We start from the raw sequence: 22,280 nt of genomic DNA on the forward strand, positions 1-22,280 counted from the left end.
AATCACAGCCCAGATTTGGCTTGAAGAAAAGTGGGATTCTCAAAGCAGCACAGGGGCGAGTGTCAGGTTGTGGAATAATATGACCACCCAAAACTCACTATGACATGTTTATGAGCTGTTATAACAGGTGGCTAGCAAAATAAACATCCAAACAACTTAAATCACAGCGTGGACAAAGAATTTAGAGATTTATTAAGTCCAAATATGCCAGCATTCCTTATATGTCAGTAAATATGTCAGTGTTTACTTATACAGTATATTTATTTGTCATATAACCATCTGTCCAGCTGTCATGAGAAAGAGAGGGAGGAAGGGATCTGAACTGAGAGCAGGTGACATGGATTTCAGGTGAACGTTTATGAGTCAAGCGACATTGTTGGCAAACATCCATTTCAGAAAAGAACAAGACAGGTCTGAAATGGCTGTGTTATTTAAATAAGGGGAAATGGAAAGAAATGCTTGGCAATACATTTAATAGACATTCCAATGAAATAGAAATTAAGGTGAATACAGGTGAAGTGGGACAATTTAAATAAACTACTTAAACTTAATCATCTACCATTATGTATATATATTCTTCCATTACTAAAAATGAACATTAAGCATACGATTATCTTAAACTATGGGATGACAATAACCTTGCCATTTAGATCATAACTTAAAAACAACATCAATGGCCAGTTTTCAAGTGTGACTCTTTACCTGTATTCACCCTCCGAAAAATACACAAAGGCAGGGGTTAAATTGGGACATTCGTGTTGGAATATCAAAATCACCATTCGATTATTCTACATGTGTAATTGAGGTCTTCAACCCAACCCAAACTCGATGAATTCTGACAAACCGTCTTGTTTTCCTGCTGGGTTTGCGTCAGTTCTTTAAGTATAAGACGAGTTAGGGACTGTTCAAACTTAATTATGTGAACTTCTGTGCTGTTACTGTTAGTGTGCTGGACGGACGTCTTTGATTTCAAATCTCACTGTTTTTTTTTCAGTGTCTCGCACAGGATCGCCACATTTTTAGACACCAGCTTCATCGCTTGATAAACAGTACAATGGTGTTTTTCCCCTTTGCTCTGGTGTGCATATTTACATACAATAATGGGACAAATTAATAAAATTCAAGCACCCCAAAAGGGCTATTTAACCGCAGCAGTGTAACGCCTGTTTTTATTTTAATTTAATTTAAAAAAAATTATTAACCCTTCTTGAAACCTTAAGGTTAACCGAATATTAAAAACGGTACCCGTGCACATTCCTAATGGCTATATTGTACCTGTAAGGCTGTGAAAACCCATTTAGTTTCTAAGTGTAACCTTAGTTTTAAGAGAATGGTTTTCTGTGCATAATTCAATGCTAACATTATTGAACATAACAATATTTTGGGTTCTATAAAAGCCCAACCCATTTCATAAGCTACTAGCTTGTTAGTATGACTGCATTCTGGAAGCTCAGCATGTGTGCCAATTTTGTGCATGTGTGTGTGTGTGTGTGTGTGTGTGTGTGTGTGTGAGGGTGAAATCTTGAGTCTTGTGTGCCTTGTTAGTTTGCAGAGAAGCTGGAGGCTCAGAGCTCAAGGGAAGATGTCCCATCACCAACAAACCCCAAGAAAAGCCCATACTGCCTCCTACTGTCATAATGGGGTCACAGAAATGATATGAGCACCAACCCAGAACCCCACTTCTTACCTTCACCCACATCCCTGGTTACAGCTAAGTAGCTTGCTTGCTTCTTTTGGCACACGGACTTACACAGCAGCACTTAATATACCATAAAGAGTCATTCACAGTTAAATAAATGAGCAATTCCCTGGGTTTAAAACCCACACATACAGAGAAATAATCCAGCCAACCGCATGATAAAGCTCTCACCCCTAACACTTTTACTCATGTCTGAATCACCTTCCACACACAGACAGGTGTCACCGCTTGGTCACTCAAACAAATTCATCTGACAAAATTTCCCCCTCCTCTCCAAGGGACTAGAACTACCTACAATCCACAGAAATGACTTTTTAGAGCTTGGTATATGTTATTACACATTTATTACAGATTAATAGATGCACATAAACACATGTATTAAGATATTAAGCTAATAATGAAAAAAAAAACATGCAAACTTAAGCTGGATCTGACCCTTTTTACACAGTTGGCAGTAGTATTCATTTGTAAAATTATCCTTTGCGTCATTAAGCACAGTGAGCAGACCCTGGGGATAATTGGACGATTTTGCGTAGCATCTCATCCAGGATCCCAACACTGGACTTAACCTCTCAATATTCCACCTTAGCCATCTTGTTCTAGATTTTAAAGTGCTGTTATGATGGCCTCAGAACAATAAATCTCAGATCAGCATGAAATCATATAAGATTTCAAGCACGGCTAACAGTCTCTATCCCTGCCTCAGACGCATCTGGGTGTCTGGCTATACACCAGTACCTTGAGCTGGTGGGGCAGCCAGGCAATTGATATATTCTGACAGTGCAAGGTGGATGATTTGTTTGTGTGATTTATCAAGAAGCATGTCTTTCTGCTGTCAATAGCCTGACTGACATGTCAGCACCTAAAGGCCAGACATGTTGTGGCTCTCTTTTGTGAGTGTAAGAATTATGAATTAGGGTGCAATAAAACTGGTTCCTTATATAATTCCTATTCTATTTGAGACAATTAAACATTTGTAAGGCAATTAGTTTGCACTCTTTTTTTAAGGTTAACTAATTACATTTTGCAAGAGTCTGTGAATTTGAACTATTTTTAACTTGACAAACTGTAAAAAAACAAACAAACAAAAAAACACTTATTTCACAAGACGATAAAAAAAATAAAAATAAAGTAAGACACAATGCAATGGTTATTCCTGTATCTGTTTGATGCATGTCTAATATAGACAAATCAAATAGCACAGAATACACTTATGCCATCACTTTTCTGCAAACGTCAGTCTATGAGTTTATGCAATGACATGACATACATGTGTCCTGTATGGAGTTACATTATAGCTATACAATTTACAGCAAATAATGCAATTTATAAACCATTCAAAATGTATTTAACTTTTCAAAATGAAAGTTATTTGTTACTGTATTTGTTATAAATAAAGTTAAAGTTATAAATTAAGTTATTCCTAATGTTTACAAATTATATTTTTATGTGTAAATTTTTTTTGCCTCCGGGACAGTGAAAATATTACCAGGACAAGAAAAAAACTAAAAAATGAGCAGGAAAAAATGGTTGAGCCCTTCAGTGGTTTGAATGGTTGAGCTTCCCTGTGCAAACACCTCATTTAAACACAGATCTATGTCCAATAAAACTCACTCAGCATGACAAAACCCTTCTTTTTCCAACAAAGAGAAAGAAAAATAGAGAAAGAGAGATGGGTTTACAAAATACCCCTCTCTCCACCAGCTTCACTTAGCATAAGCCCTTGCAACCAATTCCAAAATCATTCCTGTTAACATTTCCGAGAGAAGATGATTCCAACTGATCTCACAGTGAATTTGAAAACAGAAGGTTGACATATTTTGAGCTAAACTCGGTCAATGCGAAATTTGAAGCACTGCCCCCAGTGGCCGAAGTGGGAAGTGTTTTTGAACGTAAGGCCCCATGTAAGTTTCAGTTTCCCAGACTGCTGACACAACACGCTTCTAGTCAGGTACAGGAGAAGGTAAACACCCTTGCAAAAGTATGAAGGGGCAGATTCAACAGTTGCACCACTTTTGCACATGGTATATCATCGCAAAAACCAGCATCTTAGTCACTAAGCACCCATAATCTATTTTAGCAGGCACAATCAGCACTGAAATCTCTCTGCGTCTTGAGTATTTAAGTGAAGTCATTGTCATTCCTTTCCTATATTTTATGTAAATTAGCCTCATTGTTGATTGTGTTTCACTCACAAAAATTGCCTAGCGAAATTTAGATTGCGCTATTTCCGCCATATGAAAGTAGGCGGTAAAATTTATTTAATTTAAAATAGATGTTTGTGAACGTTCCCAACCAATCCTGTCAGCAGTAATTAATTAATCTGTCGCACCACCATCCGCAGTCAGCCTTTATCCCTCTAGGAGGCTTAATTAGCCTGATAAGGGACCGGGTGTGCAGAATAACCACCTGGCCCTGCTCTCCGCCCTGATACACTGGCATATATCCAGATGTGCGGTGTTGTCAAGCACACGTCCTACATGTTTAAGAGATGATCCAGGTGTCTGGATCACTGTGATGCTGTACAGTCCTGGCAGGGTGTGTCAAATACGGTGGTCTGTGGCATTCTCTGCCATATACAGTATTGCTCAGGATCGGACATACTTCAGCAGTGATTTTGTGGGCATGTTTGACCCGTTGGCTTATCTGCAAAATGTAATTAGTGATTTGGACGCTAAAATAGCGCAGAGGGCACATGCAAAAAAATAGCACTTTTACTGGTCGCAATTCATTCTTAATAAATCTACCCCAGAATGTCTAATGGGAGATGCTGCTTGTCAGTAACTTGGCATAATGGGGCAGATGTCAGGGTACTGGAACATTCGGAAGCAACATTCTGGCTTCCTGTGTGATCATGTTGGATAATGACACTCAGCAAATAGTTAAAAATGTGCTAATATCTCACACACTAAGGTATGTGATATGAATGTTTAATTTAGTCTAGGGTGTGAGTTAAACAGTGAGAGCTAATATCAGACATTGTCAGTGGGATATCATTGGGATGTGCCATTCTAATACTGATAATATGATTGGAATTACAGCAATGCTTTTACATCAATTGTACTAAATTATTAAGCAATATCACACGCAAACAATGAAGCCTCCCATTGCTGTTATATAAAGTTTTCTTTCAAGTAGCTGTATTGCACCTTGCATAGTTTTTTTCTTCATTGAAAGTAAGATATTTTATGTGAACCCCATAAAATTAAACCATAGCGAACAATTGATTCAATTATAAGAAAGGACATTCAGTTACAAGAAACTGACACAAGAAAAAGTGCAATGTGAAACTAACAAGCTTCCTAACAAGATCACTATAGCAGCTGAAACAACTAACATGTTCCACACATTACCGTGGTCAGGTAAATGCTCCAGGCGCTGTTCGTTTTAATTTGGATATGTCAAATTTCATCACAGGTTGAAACAACGTTGCATGGATGTTTGAAACTGTGTGTTTAATCTTTATGTCAAAAGTAAAACACTGGCAAAGACTGGTGCTTACCATAGCACAGCATACATGACACAAACGTGCTCTTCGAGTGAGTGGCCCAGTGACGTACTTTATGAAGGCTGGAGCATTGTGTTGAAAATAGCCACAAACGGCTCATGTAGGAATGAAGGTGAATATGTGTGTGTGTGCTCATTAAATGCAAAGCACAATGAGACTTTTGTAAGACTTCACTGTTGCCTAAGGGCATATTAAAGCAGACAGGAACATAGCTGGTCACACTCTGTTGTCTCTATTTACCTACAAGCATGGACAAGTATGAGACGAGTGTGAGGACACGTAAGACAAGAAAAAGGGGCCATTAATTGTAGTGTCTAGTTTCAGTGTCAACCATCTGTCAAAGGCCCTTCGCCTTGTTTGGGTGAGATTCAGACCATCAATTTCCATTAGTGTCCATGTTCCGTCAGGGGAACTTATAACTCATATATAACCCATTACTACTTCTCATTCAGACTTACGAGGGGTTAGTCCTGTATAGGCATTTATAGAGCTTCAGAGTCACCATGTGGTCACAAATGGTACTGCAATGAGGAATTGCTTTTCTCAAAATTTAAATACACTAAATGTATTTAAATGTAAAAAAATAAAAACATTGACTTATGATGATTATTTTGTATCTTCAAATAGCTTTAGTGTGTCAGCCAACAACCTTAATAAACCCTGCGCCAATGTAAGAAGAAGAATTGGTCCAATATAAAAAAGATTTTCACAAGTGGCAAAAACATTTCCACATTCCTACTGTATATATATATACAGGGTTGGTGAGTAATGAATGTAACAGGGTTACATATTTAAAAATGCAATTACAGTTACATTCAAAAAGTATTGTGATTACTTTACACTTTATTGTCATTTGTTTCATTTAATATTTTGTCCTTGCAGATGGAAAACATTTATACATATAAACGATGCGGTCCAAAATGCATTAGAACACCAGTGAAACATTTTCTTATGATGTGTTACATTCATACGAGCAGGCAGAGAAGTATGTTTGAAGTAAGTTTGGAGCAGAAGAAATAGAAATAATCCTTGTGTAAATTGTCAGCTTTGCTTAGATTGATCTCTGTCGTTTAAGTTGTAAACAGTTCTTATTGCTTTTTTGTAAATATTGTAAATAGTAAATGTATATACAGAAGTTGTAGGGGGGTGGGTGTCATTTGGTTAATCTTGTATTTTCTCCTGTGGCTAGTGAGAGAGTTGGGGTATATGTTGTTTATTTGCATTTTCTTTGTTAGGTAAGTTAGTTTTGATTCTCGCACTAGTAATTTTATGAAGGCAGAGAAGATACTTTCTGTTTGTTATTTTGGCCTTGCCCTCTCCTGAATCCTTTGAAACTTCCTATTTCTGTTACTTTAATAAGTGTTATTTGATTTTTTTAAATTTTCTGTTGACTTATTTTTTTAGTGCTGCAACGGGAGAAGGGAACTCCAAAACCTTTTTTTTTTATTATTTTTTTCAATTAGCTAGAATTAGCCAAAAGTGCAAATGGTTGCTATACTTTGCTGGAATTCAGATATGAAATCTGAAAACTTTTGTGACCTTCACAACACATTGCTGCTATAATTAGCACCATGCACTGATTAAAATCACCTCTGTGAAAACCGAAACCTCTTCTACATATCAGAATGAAAAGTAACATCATCAGTCATACTGGCTCGAGATGCTTTTGGCATTTCTGTTCCAGCAAAAAGGTCACCTTGCATTACCAACAACTAAAAAAAGAGAAGTCGTAATTAAAGAAAGTGTGATAATTAGCTGGAGCAACACTGACATTGAGGAAGGACTTTGCATAATATGAATGAAAGAGCCAGAGTCTGACCTTTTGATATGCTAAAATATTTATCTTCTGCTGGTCACTCTGTCGCCATGAGGGAAGCTATCATGAATTATGCAAATTAGAATTAGTTAGCTCATGGGTGTCAATTACCATGGGGAAGTGGACATTATTTTAGTTTCCGTGTGTGATGAGGTGAGAAGTTTATTACCTGACCATTTAAGATCAATCATATTAATACAGACATTATTAAATTGTCCCTATGCTTACACCAATTTAGGGGGTGACTTTGCTGCTGTCTGTTTTGTTGTTACTGCTGTACAGGAGTACAGGAGTAGCTTACACTCACAAAAATAAGGCACAGATGCAAACAATCTGCGTTTATTTTCCTCAATAGGACAGCACAGACAATATCAGTAATTATGTGTTCATATTAGAGGTCAAAACTTTGTGAAATGTCCTTTTATAAGCTGCAAGCTGAAGATGAAAGGCTCACTGACTTCCTCTGCTGTTCACAATTATTGGCTGTTCATTATGCAATGTTGCTGTTTGGTGTCATAACATCAGTGATCAGTCTGGTTTGAGACTTGCAATGCTTCACATGTACAATGATGACAGTGAATTGGAGAATCTGCCCTATGTTCATAACGACATATTCTCCTCTAATTAAGAAAATAGGCTTTGGCAAACCTGTATGTCCCCGCAGACTCCGCGTACCCGCCGAAACTGACTGGCACGACCAAATTACTAAGGTGACCAAGAGTATAACCTGCAATGGCCACACTGACCGCACCCACAGTTTCATCTAGAAAGAGACCGGGACAAAGAAATAGAGTGTTGAAATAAGGTCTAATTCTTCCTCATCACTCTGTGTTGAAGGTTGTGAGGATACAGAACCAAGTTACCTTTCTGCCCTGTGTTCTCTGGCCAGTCAGATCACTGTCTTCCCTGTGAGCTGGCCATGTCCTCTTCCTTCTCGCCTCCTCTGTATGCCCTCGCTTCCTCAAAAAAATTTCAGAACCTAAGGAGACAAAAGAAAAAGAGGGAAAGAGATGGATCAGTTCATGGGATGGAAACTGGAGCATCATAAACCTAGTATTTTAAGTGGCAGTTCTGGCTCACTTGGTGCCCTGAGACATGACAAGACACAAAACTGCATTTACATTTACATTCATTAATTTAGCAGATGCTTTACTGTGAAAAAGCGACTGACAAATGAGAATAAAGCTGGAGCAGTTGATCCAACAGAGAAGACAAAACAAGTTGGACTACAAATCTAATTGAAAGGTACTAGAGTAGTACAAGATTACAAAGAAGTCTAAGTAGAAAAAAGTTGAACTGTTGGTTTTGAACAGATGCGAAAAGTCTAGGCAGCGAAGTGCTCCTGAAAGAGGTGTGTTTTTCAGTCCTTTTTTGAAGATGACAAAGTTCCACTGTTTGGGACTTTTGAAGAACTTAATAGTTCCTACAAAATTGGAAAAGAAATGGCTGTGACGTCATTTAGAACTAAATCTTGCCAAAAAGGTGTTTTTGAGTTTTGGTGGTTTGTAACAGCTTGTCAAGGTGAACTTACAGGAAAGATTCTTACCGGCTGCTGAACACCCTCTTAGGGTGTGTTCACACTTGTAGTTCGGTTCTCTTGGTCCTCTTGGACATTTAGTCCTGGTTCGCTTAGCGTTCACACTGGCATTTCTAACACTGAACCTAACGATACAAAACCAAAGGCATCAGGAACAAAAGTCACAACCTGATTGGACAGCTTTTATGACGTATATGTTTTGACAGAACTTGCCGAACATCCAAAAACAATGCTGGCTGCTGGGCGAAATGCACTTTTTGGATTTATATATGTATATATGGTGGTATTTTTACTAGCTGAGAACAAACAAAGAGCTAATAAAATGTGTAAAGGAGTCAAAACAGTGCCAGGAATTCCTCCGTTGTACACACAAACGAAGATATGCTGCAAGGACGGCTGACGGCGGTTCCGATGCCTGTACCGAACTGTAATGGGCATCATAGCTCCTATGATGAGAAAAACCAGGTATGCTTGAGGTCTGTATTAGGCAAATTACTTACTGTTTTTGGTCCGTTTAGACGTCTATGGTCCATGTTACGTTCGTATATCAATCGAACTGCACCAGAGTTCATTTGGAAGCGGACCGAGACCCAGTATTCAGGCAGAACCGCACTAACAGGGCAATCACACCTTTCGGTTCGTTTAAATCAATCAAACCTGCCAAGTGTGAACACACCCTTAATGCCATAGGTCCATGTCATTGGTAGGTGTGACCTGGAGCTCCACCTACTTTAAGATCATGGCCTTGTGTAGTGTGTTAGAGCATTAGTGCTAAGAATGCACAGGTTAAACATTACAAATGACACATTCTCTACAGCATATATATTACTTTAAATAATCATCGAGTAGTTAATACAGCTTCTTTTACTGATCTAGTGTAAATTGTACTCAGAATGAGGCATGAAGTCATTGATAACACATTTATATGTCATATTAGTTGTTTTACATGTAGTCTTGAGCATCCTCATATTTAAATGTTCCTCTAAACTCATCCCACAGCAGCATGGCTGGTGTCTGAATGTTTACAGTATGTCATTGCTCAACTGTTTCAAACTTCTTTTTTGTTCTGGGTGAAGAGCGAAAAAGCACTTCACCGTGAATGTGCTGAGGCTTTAAAGGAATATTCTGGGATCAATACAAGTTAAACTCAATCGACAGCATTATTATACAAAAATAAATCGTCCATTCTTTTCTTTTAAAAAAGCAAATATTGAGTTTACAGTGCTTACAATGGAAGTGAATGGGGCCAATTTTTGCAATTTATTATTTGAGCAGTGAAGTTGTTTAAATTTACATTTTTAAAGTCACTTTTGGGTGTTAGGGTTTGTTGACATTACATCGTCATTTGTAAAATTGGCCATAACTGTACCCAGAAAAGGTTAGTAAGGGATTTTATCACTCTAAAATCATGTTAACGCATATTGTTTGTGGCTATACTTGTGAAAGATGTTTGATGAAATGACACATACAAACGGTACATATAGGCATAAAACCAAGACATGTATATGATGAGAGCAATTTGAAACTGAAAGAGTAAAAAAACTAAAAGATGAGATAAGATGATCCGAGGACAGAGAGGGCCGTAGATGGAGAACTGAATGGAAGGATTGACATAGCGGGGCAAAAGAGAAGCAGAGATGGAATGAGGAAAAGAGAGGATTATCCACCCTCAGGGCCCTGTTCTTCAAAGGCACCCCCGCACACACACAGGCAGTGAGGCCACAGTGATGGGACATATTGATATATTGTTTACTGTAGTTCACCTACCCCTGGGCTTGAAGTGATCTCACAACCACATCACACACTCACAGAGACCAACGGACCTCTTGCAAGTTCTATAGCATATCTTGACATACTTACACATACACCAATACTGAGTAGCACGATAACTGTTGCCTCTACCATTCAATTGACAACATGAAAAATATACCATCATTAACATATACATTGTCAGCAACCATTAAAGAAAGTCAATATATCAAATATATACTTTATTCACAAGTATGAATTATTATGTGAAGAATTAAAGTTTTTACATGGATTGTGCTCAAACAGCAACACCATTATAGGCTATAGATCAGTTAGGCCTAAAGGGTGAATCTCACAAAACCTTTCATGTCCGTGTCATATTTCACATAAGTCACACAAGTTACAAGAAATAAATTAGAAATGATAGTTTGCATAAATAAAAGTAAGCCTTTTTAGGACCATTGTAACAATGCAATATTATTTTCATGACAATTATGCTCTACCTTATTCTCCTTACTGTTATGCAACAAAAAAAAAGACTAATTGAATAATGACTATTCATACATATTGGTAGAATTTTTTTACACTTTAACTTGTGATTTAAATAATCAAGTAATGAGAATTTAAAAGAAATGACCATTGAGAATTAAATAAAAAAATAAAATAAAAAACATCTGGAAGCAGTCCAATAATGGGAATGTGGTGGAAAATGTGCTTAATTCTCATGAAAATAATGTCACAATGCAAAATTATCAAAAATAGATAAACAAATTCTAAAACACAATAAAATGGTCCATAAAATATACTTTTATGTTATTATTATTATTCTTTTTTTTTTTATATATAAATAAATCAATAAAGCATCAATAAAATGGTCCATAAAATATACTTTTATTTTATTTTTATTATTAGAACTTTTTTCATTTTGGGTGAAATGTGACCTGGACATGTTTTCTTTAAAATAACCCTTTAGATCTTAATGAGTGATGTGTAGATTGGAGTGTCACTCTGCCTCCTTGTGGGCATTATGTGAATTGTAAATCCAGGAGATCTAAGCAAAAAGACCAAGAAATTTGTCAATATATGTTATTATAGTTTTTTCAATTGGATACACACATTTCACAGAATCATTTTCTCAGACTAAATACACAAAGCCCATTATATACTACCAAATTTCCAAAATCTTAAACAAATAAAAACTCAATATTTGCTGAAAAACTTTACCCACAGCTGTCAAGACTAAATTATCTAGTCAGAATCACACTCAGAAAAGCATTTATGTTGCACACACTAAGCATCAGTACACACACAGATAACATTTTCTCATCAAAATTAATTTTATTCAGATTGCAATTGTCTGACACATTTCAGTTTACTGTATTTACTGCATTCTCAATTCTTAATGCATTTAGTGTCACCTTTTCATAGAAAAACTTGGCCAGGTAGTGTAAAAAAAAAAGATGATAGGTGATATCTTTATTGGCCACCACCATATTTGCAATTTCAGTTTCTTGATTTAGGGTGAACTGACGATTTCTTCCAATATTTGATGGATTAAATTCTATAGAGGTTGAAAAAACTTGTTTTCATACAAATATTGTGGAAATATAAAATACTGTAAGAAATACCTGTAACCAACAACCTACCCATTCTCAGTTCGAAATGTCCTAATTATTCTTGCTACAGTATAACAAATTAGATGTGGCAGCACTCTTTGTCCAGCTTCCGTAAAGCTCTAATCTTATCTAGTCTAATCTTTTCTATTTGCAAAAGTAATGTTTGGGAATCTAACATTTATATTTCATATTAACACACTAAAGCTGTAAAAAGTTATAAATAAAGATATAACCAACTTAAGACAAATGCTTTTGTGAAACATCTTATGTGACTTTTGTACAGTACTGTGTATATATATATATATAGAGAGAGAGAGAGAGAGAGAGAGAGAGAGAGAGAGAGAGAGAGAGAGAGAGAGAGTGTATGAAAGTTTCATGTCACATCCACACAAACACTTTGACTCATGCTGTTTTTAAATTATATGATTGTGTGTTTAATTATGTACTTCATAAAACATTCCCCATTCAACTGCATTAACGTGTGTGTGTGTGTATGTGTGTGTGGGTGGGTGGTTGTTTGACGAGGAATTTTTTAGGTGACAAACTGGTAATTACACGGGTATTATGCTATAATGTGGTTTATGAGGACATAATTAAAATCGCTTAAAAACATACTAAATGATGTTTCTTTGAAAATGTTTTTTGTGAGGGTTAGGTTTAGGGTTAGGGGATGGAATCTATAGTCTAAAGTATAAAAACCATTAGTCTAAAGTCTATAGAGAGTCCTCATAAACATGAAAACCCAACATGTGTGTGTGTATGTGTGTATGTGTGTATGTGTGTGATTGAGTGAGTGTTGATTAGACATGCTGCTGCTCAGATTTGCAGCACATTTACCATTCTCTTTACACATGCACAACCACAACATGTATTACTAACAGCCTTGTGTTCTGACACATTCATTAGAGCAGCTCGTGTTGGAGTGTTTATTACTCTTGGATTCACACAAGAGCTGACTACACACCATAACACACATAAACTGCTGTCCACAGTCATGACATTGTAAATCATCCTGTTATCTCCAGTATTTTACACCATTATTCCTATACAACAATTCTAATTGCCTTTAACTCATGCAAATGTGCATTTGTTTGCTCATGGGTGGATTTGGATGTGAGTGTGTGTGTATCCATGTGAGCTTGTGTGTGTTGTATTTACCAGTGTATTAACTGAAGGACTCTTGAGCGAAATGACAGAGAGCATGACAGAGTTGATCATTATGTGGAGTGGGACGGTCTGCGTAGGAAGCTCTGTCTGGAGATTGGTTCATTTGCATTTGGCTTAACCTTAATCACAAACACATAGCCAAGCGCACAAAAACTTAATTGACATGCACAGGCTCAAAGCCACCTCTGACTAAGATAAAGAACTGTGCCTGGCATTTATTGCCATCATCTCAGGGCCGGATCTCACTGCAGACACATTCAGATGTGGCAACACATCCCAAGGTGGAATACTTGCCTGATTTCCTGAAAATAAAGCACAGCACCAACTGTACATTACCTGCTAGCTGGAGTCATTTAAATTGACCGGCGAATTGTGAATTGAATTTCAGAGAATTTCTGGCACAAGGCTGGTGTTGGCTCAGTGGTTAAGGTTCTTGGTTAAAGACCAAAAGGTCGGGGGTTCAAGCCCCATCACTGTCAAGATACCACTGTTGGGCCCTTGAGCAAGGCCATTGACCCTATCTGCTCCAGGGGTGCTGTTTCATGGCTGACCCTGTGCTCTAACCCCAGTTTAGCTGGGATATGTGAAAACAACTGCATTTCATTGGCTCTGTACCTGTACTCTGCACAATGACAATAAAGAAGTCTTCTGAAGCCATACAATTGCTATGTGTGGTGAACAGACCGAAATGTAAGTCATCATTCATTCTCAAATTAATGAATGATCAACATTTTCCAGCGCCCAAATCAAACGTAGCAACAATTGCACAGGTTTGGCAAGCAAGACCAATGATGTTTGAGTGTATGATCCAATCTGCGCCTTATTCACTATTTTTGCCTATCCCTTTAAGGACAGTGAGCAACACATAAAATGTCTGTAGTTAATTCATGGTGCTCAAGACACTCATCTGTTAATTCACTGACCCTTTTGCAAATTTGTGGAAGGACCTTACCAGACAACCATATATATCACAATAAAAACATTAAGAACTGCCATCCAATTCAAACATATTATTTTGCAAACCATTTCACATTTTGCAATCCAATTCAAACACAAAAAAAAATCTACAGAAATATGCAAGGTAAACGAATATTCAACCCAATCTATGGGAACAGGTTTGGGATTACTTGATTACTCGCCACTTGATATCCAACATAAAATCCAGGTCCTGAAGCTGGAGCTCAAGCACCAGGAGACACAATAAAAAAAGTCATCAAATTCCTGCGGCTCTGTTCACTCTCTCACCCTTTCTCTCTCTATCACTCATTTTCACTCTCTCTCTCTCTCTAACCCACAAAAGCCATTTGCAACAATAGTCCTGATCCTAAATACACCATTTCATGCTCTGTGGCTCAAACAGAGCAGAAAAATGAATCTCTGCAAAACAACTCTATCTCTCTGACTAGGGGCTCCACCAAAAATGTGCACATTGAGGGCCAACAGTAGTTCTTAGAAGTATCTCGGATTTTTGGAAAAATGCACTATATTGAAATACGGCGGGAGGCAGAGACATCCGGTGCATTTATCTGGCTTTTCATTGAAACATTTCCAGCCTGCTGCATTCCCACAACTCCAGGCAATATCGGTCTGTGTGTGTATATGTGCGTGAGCATCTACAGTGAAGCTCAGACAGACAATCTAAACGGACACAAAGAGTTTCTGCAGCGTATCAGTCTGTTTGCAGATGAGTACATAAGCTATTACTCAGCTGATATTACTGGAGATAAGTAGGCAATTTCACTATACAGTAACTCATTAAAATATGTATTCACAAGCTTGTGTGTGTGAGCATGATTATTTTAGAGACTATTGGAGCTTGTAACGTGTTCAAGCTTGGAGATGGAAGGGAGGAGACGGAGAGCAGTGATGTAGGCAAGTAAGGCTCTTTATTTCTCTGCCTTCAACACTCTGCATGCACATCTTCTCGGTGCTTTTCTCAGTTCAATCAGATCAGTGTAACACAAACTTTGTCAACATAAACATCTCTGAGTCTTCAGCTTCCCAATGAAATAAAACACTCAATAAGACATGCTAGTCACTGGTCATTCATGTCGTTCTCTCTCTCTCTCCCTTCTTTGGTGGCATGGCTGTTTATATGCCACTCTTCCCATGCTCACTGAAATTATAGACAGGTGTTAGACATAATTTTAGCTCAGGTGTAAGTGCCCTTACCGCTTTCTCTCTCTCAGGACGGGTGCTCGACCATGCCCCCGCTACCACAGAGCAGTACATGACTTTCTTCCCAAGTTTAATCTACAAGATTATGCAAGGCTAGATAAACACTTCAGTAACAACAGATTTTATTTTTACACACACACAAGCACAAACGCACATTTACTTAGCAATCTAAATAGGGACAAACAATTGACTTCTATTGATGTTGTATTTAGCTGCTTATTAATACTACAGACAAAACATAACAAAAACCCTACTCCAAGGAAAAACCTATATATATATTTTATGTATGAAACATTTTTTCCAATTGAGGACATCCCCAAATCTCACCAAAGGGAGGTTTTGTCATATTTAGCCATCTTTGGGGGACAAATTTATACGAGAACACACACACTATGTGTCTTAAAAAAATAAATAAAAAATACAATCATTAATACAAATTGCTGCAGGTCTGCATTGGTTGAAACAAGTACTCTGTTGCCAAATGTATGTGTCAGCGGTGTTAAAAACCGACAAGTTGCATTTTAAACAAAACTAAGTGTAAGCAGGTATGTTGCAGGTCTAAAGAATATATACGTATCTAAGCAGATCTTTTCAACAGTCAGCTCTTACACAGCCCTAAGCTTACTACAGTTTTTTTTTTTTTTTGTTGTTTGTTTTGTTTTTTTGTATTTAGCCCAAGGGTAACATTTTGACAAGGGAACAGAGTTAACGTTACAGAAGAATTGATCTTCAATGCACTTAAGTCTCATTCATCGGCAGTTTCTCAGACTGGAGTCACGGTCCTCAAGATCCAATGACTCCACCAGACTGTTTTTTCCTCTCTTCTATTTCATCACAGACCCAGTAAGAAGACGTATCTGTAACCAGTCTTTCATTGCAGGGGTTTATGTGTGCATGTGTGTGCTTGCCTTACAACTTAAAAACGTGCCTGTGTTTCTTCAAGCATTTAATTTAAACATCACTTTTAAACCCTCTGAATAAGATGTAAAGTTAGTGGTAAGCTGAAGTTTGGGGCTCGTAGCTCATTTGCTGAGGTGTTGGTTCTCATGGGAGTGTCTTGAGATGGCCCTGGCACTGTTAACTGTCCAATTAGCTTTGCTCTGATGTTCAAGCTCCACGAAGTCCACCATGATGACCTCATTTTAACAGAATGAGATGCTTCACTGCTTCATTTGTTCATTTACAAGCAAGTTTTTTTTTTATTATTCTGATCTTATATATATTTTTAAACAAACCTATGTAAATGTGTTTCTTTCTGACTTACCTACACTGTTAGCGACAAAATATATGTTCCCAAAAGTCTTTAAAAACAAATCCCACATTTTGGGGAGGTCCTCAAACTGAAAATGTTATAAAAAAGACAAAATATGTATCTTTATTCACTTCTAAAAAATCCCAAGCATTTTATGTTAAGGTTAGGGTAAACCTTTATTAATTAAATGAATTGGCTTAATTATGATTTATGATAGGATTTCTTAACGGCCATTATTCGTTTTTTTTATTGCATTATACAAGTGGATCTAACAGACATATGAGACAAATAAACAATACTGTATCCATGTTTACTAACTCTCATGAGCCGAAAACTACACACAACACAGTAGCAATTCTTGGTTTATTTGGAGTGAGTCAATTCAGTCAGCTCCGATTCATACGTCTTTTTGCTTCACTAAAAAGAGCCAGCTCATACAGTCGTGTGTTTGGTAATCAGACAACAGTTGTTGATTCACTAAAAGAACCAGCTCAAAATAGTAATTTGTTAGTGAATCAGATTACACTGTCTCTTGTTATGTCTCACGCTATAGATTCAAAAGAGCCGGCTCAAAAGAGTCATTTCTTTAGGAATCAGTCAACAGGTAGTGCTTTATGTTTCTACTATTAGCTTTCAGTATACGAGCAATGATGTCATCTTAAAGATGCACGATTACAGTTGGAAAAATGCCAACTTTTTACAAGACTATGCCAGGCTAATACCCAAAATATATAAACAGTGTTGATTTATTATTCGTTTACTTACCCAGCTACAAAATTGCCACAAAGAATGCAGTCATCATTTGAAGTCTGGATTAAAATATTTGCTCAACACGTGCCAGTGGACACACAGCGTTAGAGACTATTAATGAGCAGCGGGACTACAAGCTAATAAGAGCCGTTCTATGTGAACGCCTGTGTTACTGACTGTACTGTACGCCTACAGAGCCCCCTTCAGGACAACACTAGGATGTGTTTACATATATTTTACAAGCTGACAAACTAATAGAATGAAAAAAAACTCGCCAGAGTGGCCTGTGATGCTGCAGAATTTACCGGTCAAAATGTAAAAATGAACTGTGAGGGTTAGGTTTAGGGGTAGGGTTAGGTTTGGGGATAGAAATTATTGTTAGATCTGTATAAAATCCATAAAATGCATGGAAGTCAATAGAGAGCCCCCACAATCAAGTGTGTGTGTGTGTGTGTGTGTGTGTGTGTGTGTGTGTGTGTGTGTGTGTGTGTGTGTGTGTGTGTGTGTGTGTGTGTGTGTGTGTGTGTGTGTTAAATCTAGCCTAAGTGTATACTCTATGAAGGTATAGACTAGCACTAAAAAGCTAATAACTTCCTCCCCTAAAGCAGTACTATCTGCTACATTACCACACTACTCTTAAACATATTACACACACAAGCACAAACACACGCATACCCACACGACTGGAGACTACTGATTGCTATAAAACTCCTGATTGTTCTCCTAAATAAAACACCCTAGTAATCTCACATGTCTTCACTAGAGTGGTAAAAGAAATCTCTACAATGTCGCACACTCAGATACTCAGATTTGAATGCATTAAATGATCTATGCTATCCACATTAACAGGGTAGTTCATCCAAAACTGAAAATTCTCTCATCATTTACTCACCCTCATGCCATCCCAGATGCTCACTGGGGTTATTAATACAATTATTATTTAATTACTTATTTTTAAACACGATAAACAATCATATTTTATCTAATTACACACTGATGATTCATCATCATTATAGACATTAGATTTATCATCTGTTAATTCCTGATCTTCTGTAAAGCTGCTTTTGAAACGATGTGTGTTGTGAAAGGCACTATACAAATAAAATGTACTTGACTTGACTTGACGTGTATGACTTTCTTTCTTCTGCTGTAGACAAACAAAGATTTTTAGAAGAATATCTCAGCTCTGTCCATATAATGCAGGTGAATTGTGATCAGATATTTCTAGCTCCACAAATCACATAAAGGAAATATAATATAAATATAAAAACAGGAAAGGTAATCCATATGACTCCAGTGTTTAAATCCATATCTTCAGAAGCTATATGACAGGTGTGGGTGAGAAACAGAACAATATTTAAGTCTTTTTTACTCTAAATCTCCACTTTCACTTTTAACATCTGACTCCGATGTGGTGCCTGTTTAGTTTCACTTTCACATCTGAAAGTGAAAGTTAATGTGGAGATTTATAGTGGATTACTTCTACGTTCCCTTTACGTGATTTTTTTAATTCACTTGCATGGTATGGACCTATAGAATCTTTGTGTTCTGCAGAAGAAGAAAAAACGTCATACACATCTGGGATGGTATGAGGGTGAGTAAATGATGAGATAATGTGTATTTTTGGATAATAAATCCCTTTAATTGTACAGGCCTAGTTCTCTTACACTATTATGTCAACAATTGTTTCATTTGATTTGTTGACAAACATCTTAGACAAAGTTGAATCTGAAATGAAACAACAATGAGAACACCCAAGCCAAACCTCCTGGAGAATTGGTTGTGAGAGGCCATGATGAGTTCAATAAGCCAACCATTCACCCCCTTCTGATCTACATTCAGTCTCTGACAGCAAATGAGTAAAATGATCTCATGAAGGAAACAAATGTCATCTATTTGACCAAAAATTATAATTAAGTAAAAACAAACAACCCTTCCGCATGCTCTACTTGTGAAGTCCTGATTCTTTCTCAGATAAATTGTATTACATTTTTTTATCATCACAGTGATGTGTGACCCTGTCACTATGTCTTGTTTCAATGTGTATTTGGACAATCAATGAGAGAGGTCCACCGCTGTCAGAGATGGGGTCTTTCTCCTTGCCCACATCCCTACAAAGGCATGCTGTCACAGTCCCGATTATCTCACACCCCTCTATCAGTAATGACCAGACTCCCACAGGCTGCTGCATAATTAAAATAATGACTGAACGTGTCGGGTGTGCAAAGAGAAGGGCCGAAGGAGAAAGGGGAAAGAGTGGAAGAAGGGAAAAGAAAAAAAAGAGAAAAAGTGTGAACAATTGTTCATTTTACAAAGTCAAAGATGTGTCAGCAGTGTCGGTAAGTGAATTAATTTGTCTGTGGGGCTCTGAAGTGTGACACCTTATCGCTGTGTTCCCTCAGGACCACGGCGTCCAACCTCTCGTGGATATTCTCCCTTTCACTGACTTTCATACACAGAAAGACACACACACACTCAAACCACACTCACAAGTGAAGAAATCTTTCCAAATTTTGAAGTTCCATAAAGCACATAAAGACTCCAGTGGTTAAATCTCTACAGAAGTGATGATAGGTGTGGGTGAGAAACAGATCATTATTTAAGTCATTTTTTACCATAATTTCTCCTCCCTGCCCAGTAGGTGGCGATATGTCCGAAGACTGGAATTGCCAAAAACAAATGAAGAAGAATGTGAAAGTGAAAGGGGAGATTGATAGTAAAAAAGGACATAAATATTGATCTGTTTCTTAACCACACTTATATTGCTTATGAAGATATGGATGTAACCGCTAGAGTCTTATGGATTACCTTTATGCTGCCTTTATGCACTTTCAGAGCTTTACAATTTTGGCACATATTCACCTGCATTATATGGACCAACAGAGATTAAATATTCTTCTAAAAATTCAGCATCTCTTTCCTCCTATTTGGCAGAAGAAAGAAAGTCATGCACATCTGGGATGGCATGAAGGGGAGTAAATGATGAGAGTGTTTTCATTTTTGAAAGAACTATCCCTTCAGCTTTATTACACAATTTACAAATAAAAATACAACTCACTTTTGGTGCCACTGTGTAGACATTTCAAATGAAAACTGAAGCAGACATATGCCAATATGTTCAACATCACCTCCAGCTTTGGCCACTAAAGGGCAGTGATTCAAATTTCAGTAAGCAAAGACTGATTTCAGGAGCAGAACTTTCAACCTTCTGTCAATAAATTCACAGTGTGATCAATCTGGCATGACAAAGTAGCTTAACCACCTTAGCCAATGCCCTGAAAAGACCTCCATGTTCTTTGCAAACCAATTTACCTCAAATAATGTTCTGTGAAGTCTCTCAAGGTACTAAATTGTGCATATTTCAGTGAGCTTATTCCAGAATTGTCATTCTACTGTACATAGTAAGGTAGACATATTAAACTCTGTTAATTTTGTTGTTAATAATTTTTTGTTCAAAGCGTTAGTAATGTATCCTAATGAAAATTATATCAAATATATCTGCCAATCGGTGACCTCCTTCGCCATAGTAAAGCAGTCTGATATGCTAAATTATTTATTATAAAATAAATAGTAAATTGTGATAGCATTCTAAATTGAAACCACTCAAAATTGTTATTGGATAAGTACTGTTCAAAACCATGTGTAAAATGCAAATATGCCCACATCTGTAACCACACAGTCTATATTAATGCTATAAAACTTGGTGGAAGAATTACTTATTTCAACTATTATTATTTATTGAACAGTGTTGTGTTTTATCATATTGGTTCTGTCACAATTTTAAAAAGCAATTAGCCACTCGAGGCCATGCATTAGTGATTTTACCTTGATTAAGGGGGTTTTAAGCATTTCCACAGGCGGAAAACTCCTTGGGGTCGGGGGGAGTCAGGACCCCCCCATCTGAGGGTTGTCCCCCCCTAAAATATCATTAAAAGATGTGTATTGTAAATAATATAATGATATATTCTTAAAATAATTGTTTAAGAAATAAAATGATACAAATGCAAATGGGGCAACAACAAAAAACCCCTTGGTGTCCCCTTCAAAAATTGCTCTTGAGAATTGTTATGTTTATTGTCCCCCCCCCAACATTTTGATGAAATTTTCGCCCCTGAGCATTTCACTTAATTTTTGGCCTATATAAGGTAACTCTTTAGCCATGGTAAAATCACTGTAATGCAGGGTGTTGACTGGCTTGTTGTTTTAAAATTGGTGCTTTACACCCTACAGTATACTGTACAACTATGCCCTCACTCCACTGCAGTGAGCAAAACATTGGATGAATATGTGTATTCCTTTGGTTTGAGCTTCAGTTAATCACACACTGACAACAATGATGTCTATTAACAAAGATTACCAACATCTGCCACACAGAACGGTGTGTAAATTTACTAACACACAAGCTTAGACACAGTTTGCATACTCTCAACCTCTGAAGCCTTTAAATCTCACAATAGGTTTGAAAGCACATACGAGCCACTGAAAAAACAAAACAGATTTATCAATAAAGATTGTTGTCAGTTGACAAAGAATCTCCACAATTGAAAAGCAGCATTTCGGTTCCATTTTCTAGGGCCACAAAAGCGCTTAAAGCCGCCCACAAATCTGAAGCACATTTAATAGGCTCATGTTTTTCTTTTAGAGTTGTAACCTGAATACTGAAAGCATTGCTTCGCTTTATGTCAAAGCAACCCAATCCACTAAGATGAGTAACCTATGGTTTAAGGTTGGAATGTTCTATGCATATTATCAGTATTGTGGGTTTATTCTGAACACAACAGCTCTGGCTTCTGTTGATGTAACACCTCAACATATTTTAATTTAAATCTGACAACTCTCACTGACACTGCTCAGATCAGACAGAAAAGCTTATGAATTCAACGTATCCCATACTAAAGCCTGTTATTTAAAGCGAATCCCATTGAAATGGGTGTCAGCCATTCTGAGTGAATCAATGTAGAAAACAGGAGGACACAAATGCTATTTAATACCATCAGGACAGACAAAT

General features: G+C 37.2%; 2 protein-coding genes across 2 annotated transcripts in view; one reads left to right on the top strand and one right to left on the bottom strand.

Moving 5' to 3' along the window:
* Positions 1–7,969, bottom strand: part of LOC127633041 (chemokine-like protein TAFA-4) — a 48,349-nt gene extending 40,380 nt beyond the window's left edge. Inside the window, exons 1-2 of the mRNA XM_052111905.1 lie at positions 7,887–7,969; positions 7,672–7,786 (exon numbers count right to left, since the gene is read on the bottom strand). Coding sequence (XP_051967865.1) covers positions 7,672–7,786 — 115 coding nt within the window. The 5' untranslated portion in view covers positions 7,887–7,969. The remainder of the gene's footprint in view (positions 1–7,671; positions 7,787–7,886) is intronic.
* Positions 1–22,280, top strand: part of LOC127633040 (chemokine-like protein TAFA-1) — a 588,934-nt gene that overhangs the window by 334,903 nt on the left and 231,751 nt on the right. The gene's annotated exons all lie outside the window — the stretch shown is intronic.

The sequence above is a fragment of the Xyrauchen texanus genome, chromosome 39 (assembly GCF_025860055.1).
Source record: "Xyrauchen texanus isolate HMW12.3.18 chromosome 39, RBS_HiC_50CHRs, whole genome shotgun sequence".
NCBI classification, from domain to species: domain Eukaryota; kingdom Metazoa; phylum Chordata; class Actinopteri; order Cypriniformes; family Catostomidae; genus Xyrauchen; species Xyrauchen texanus.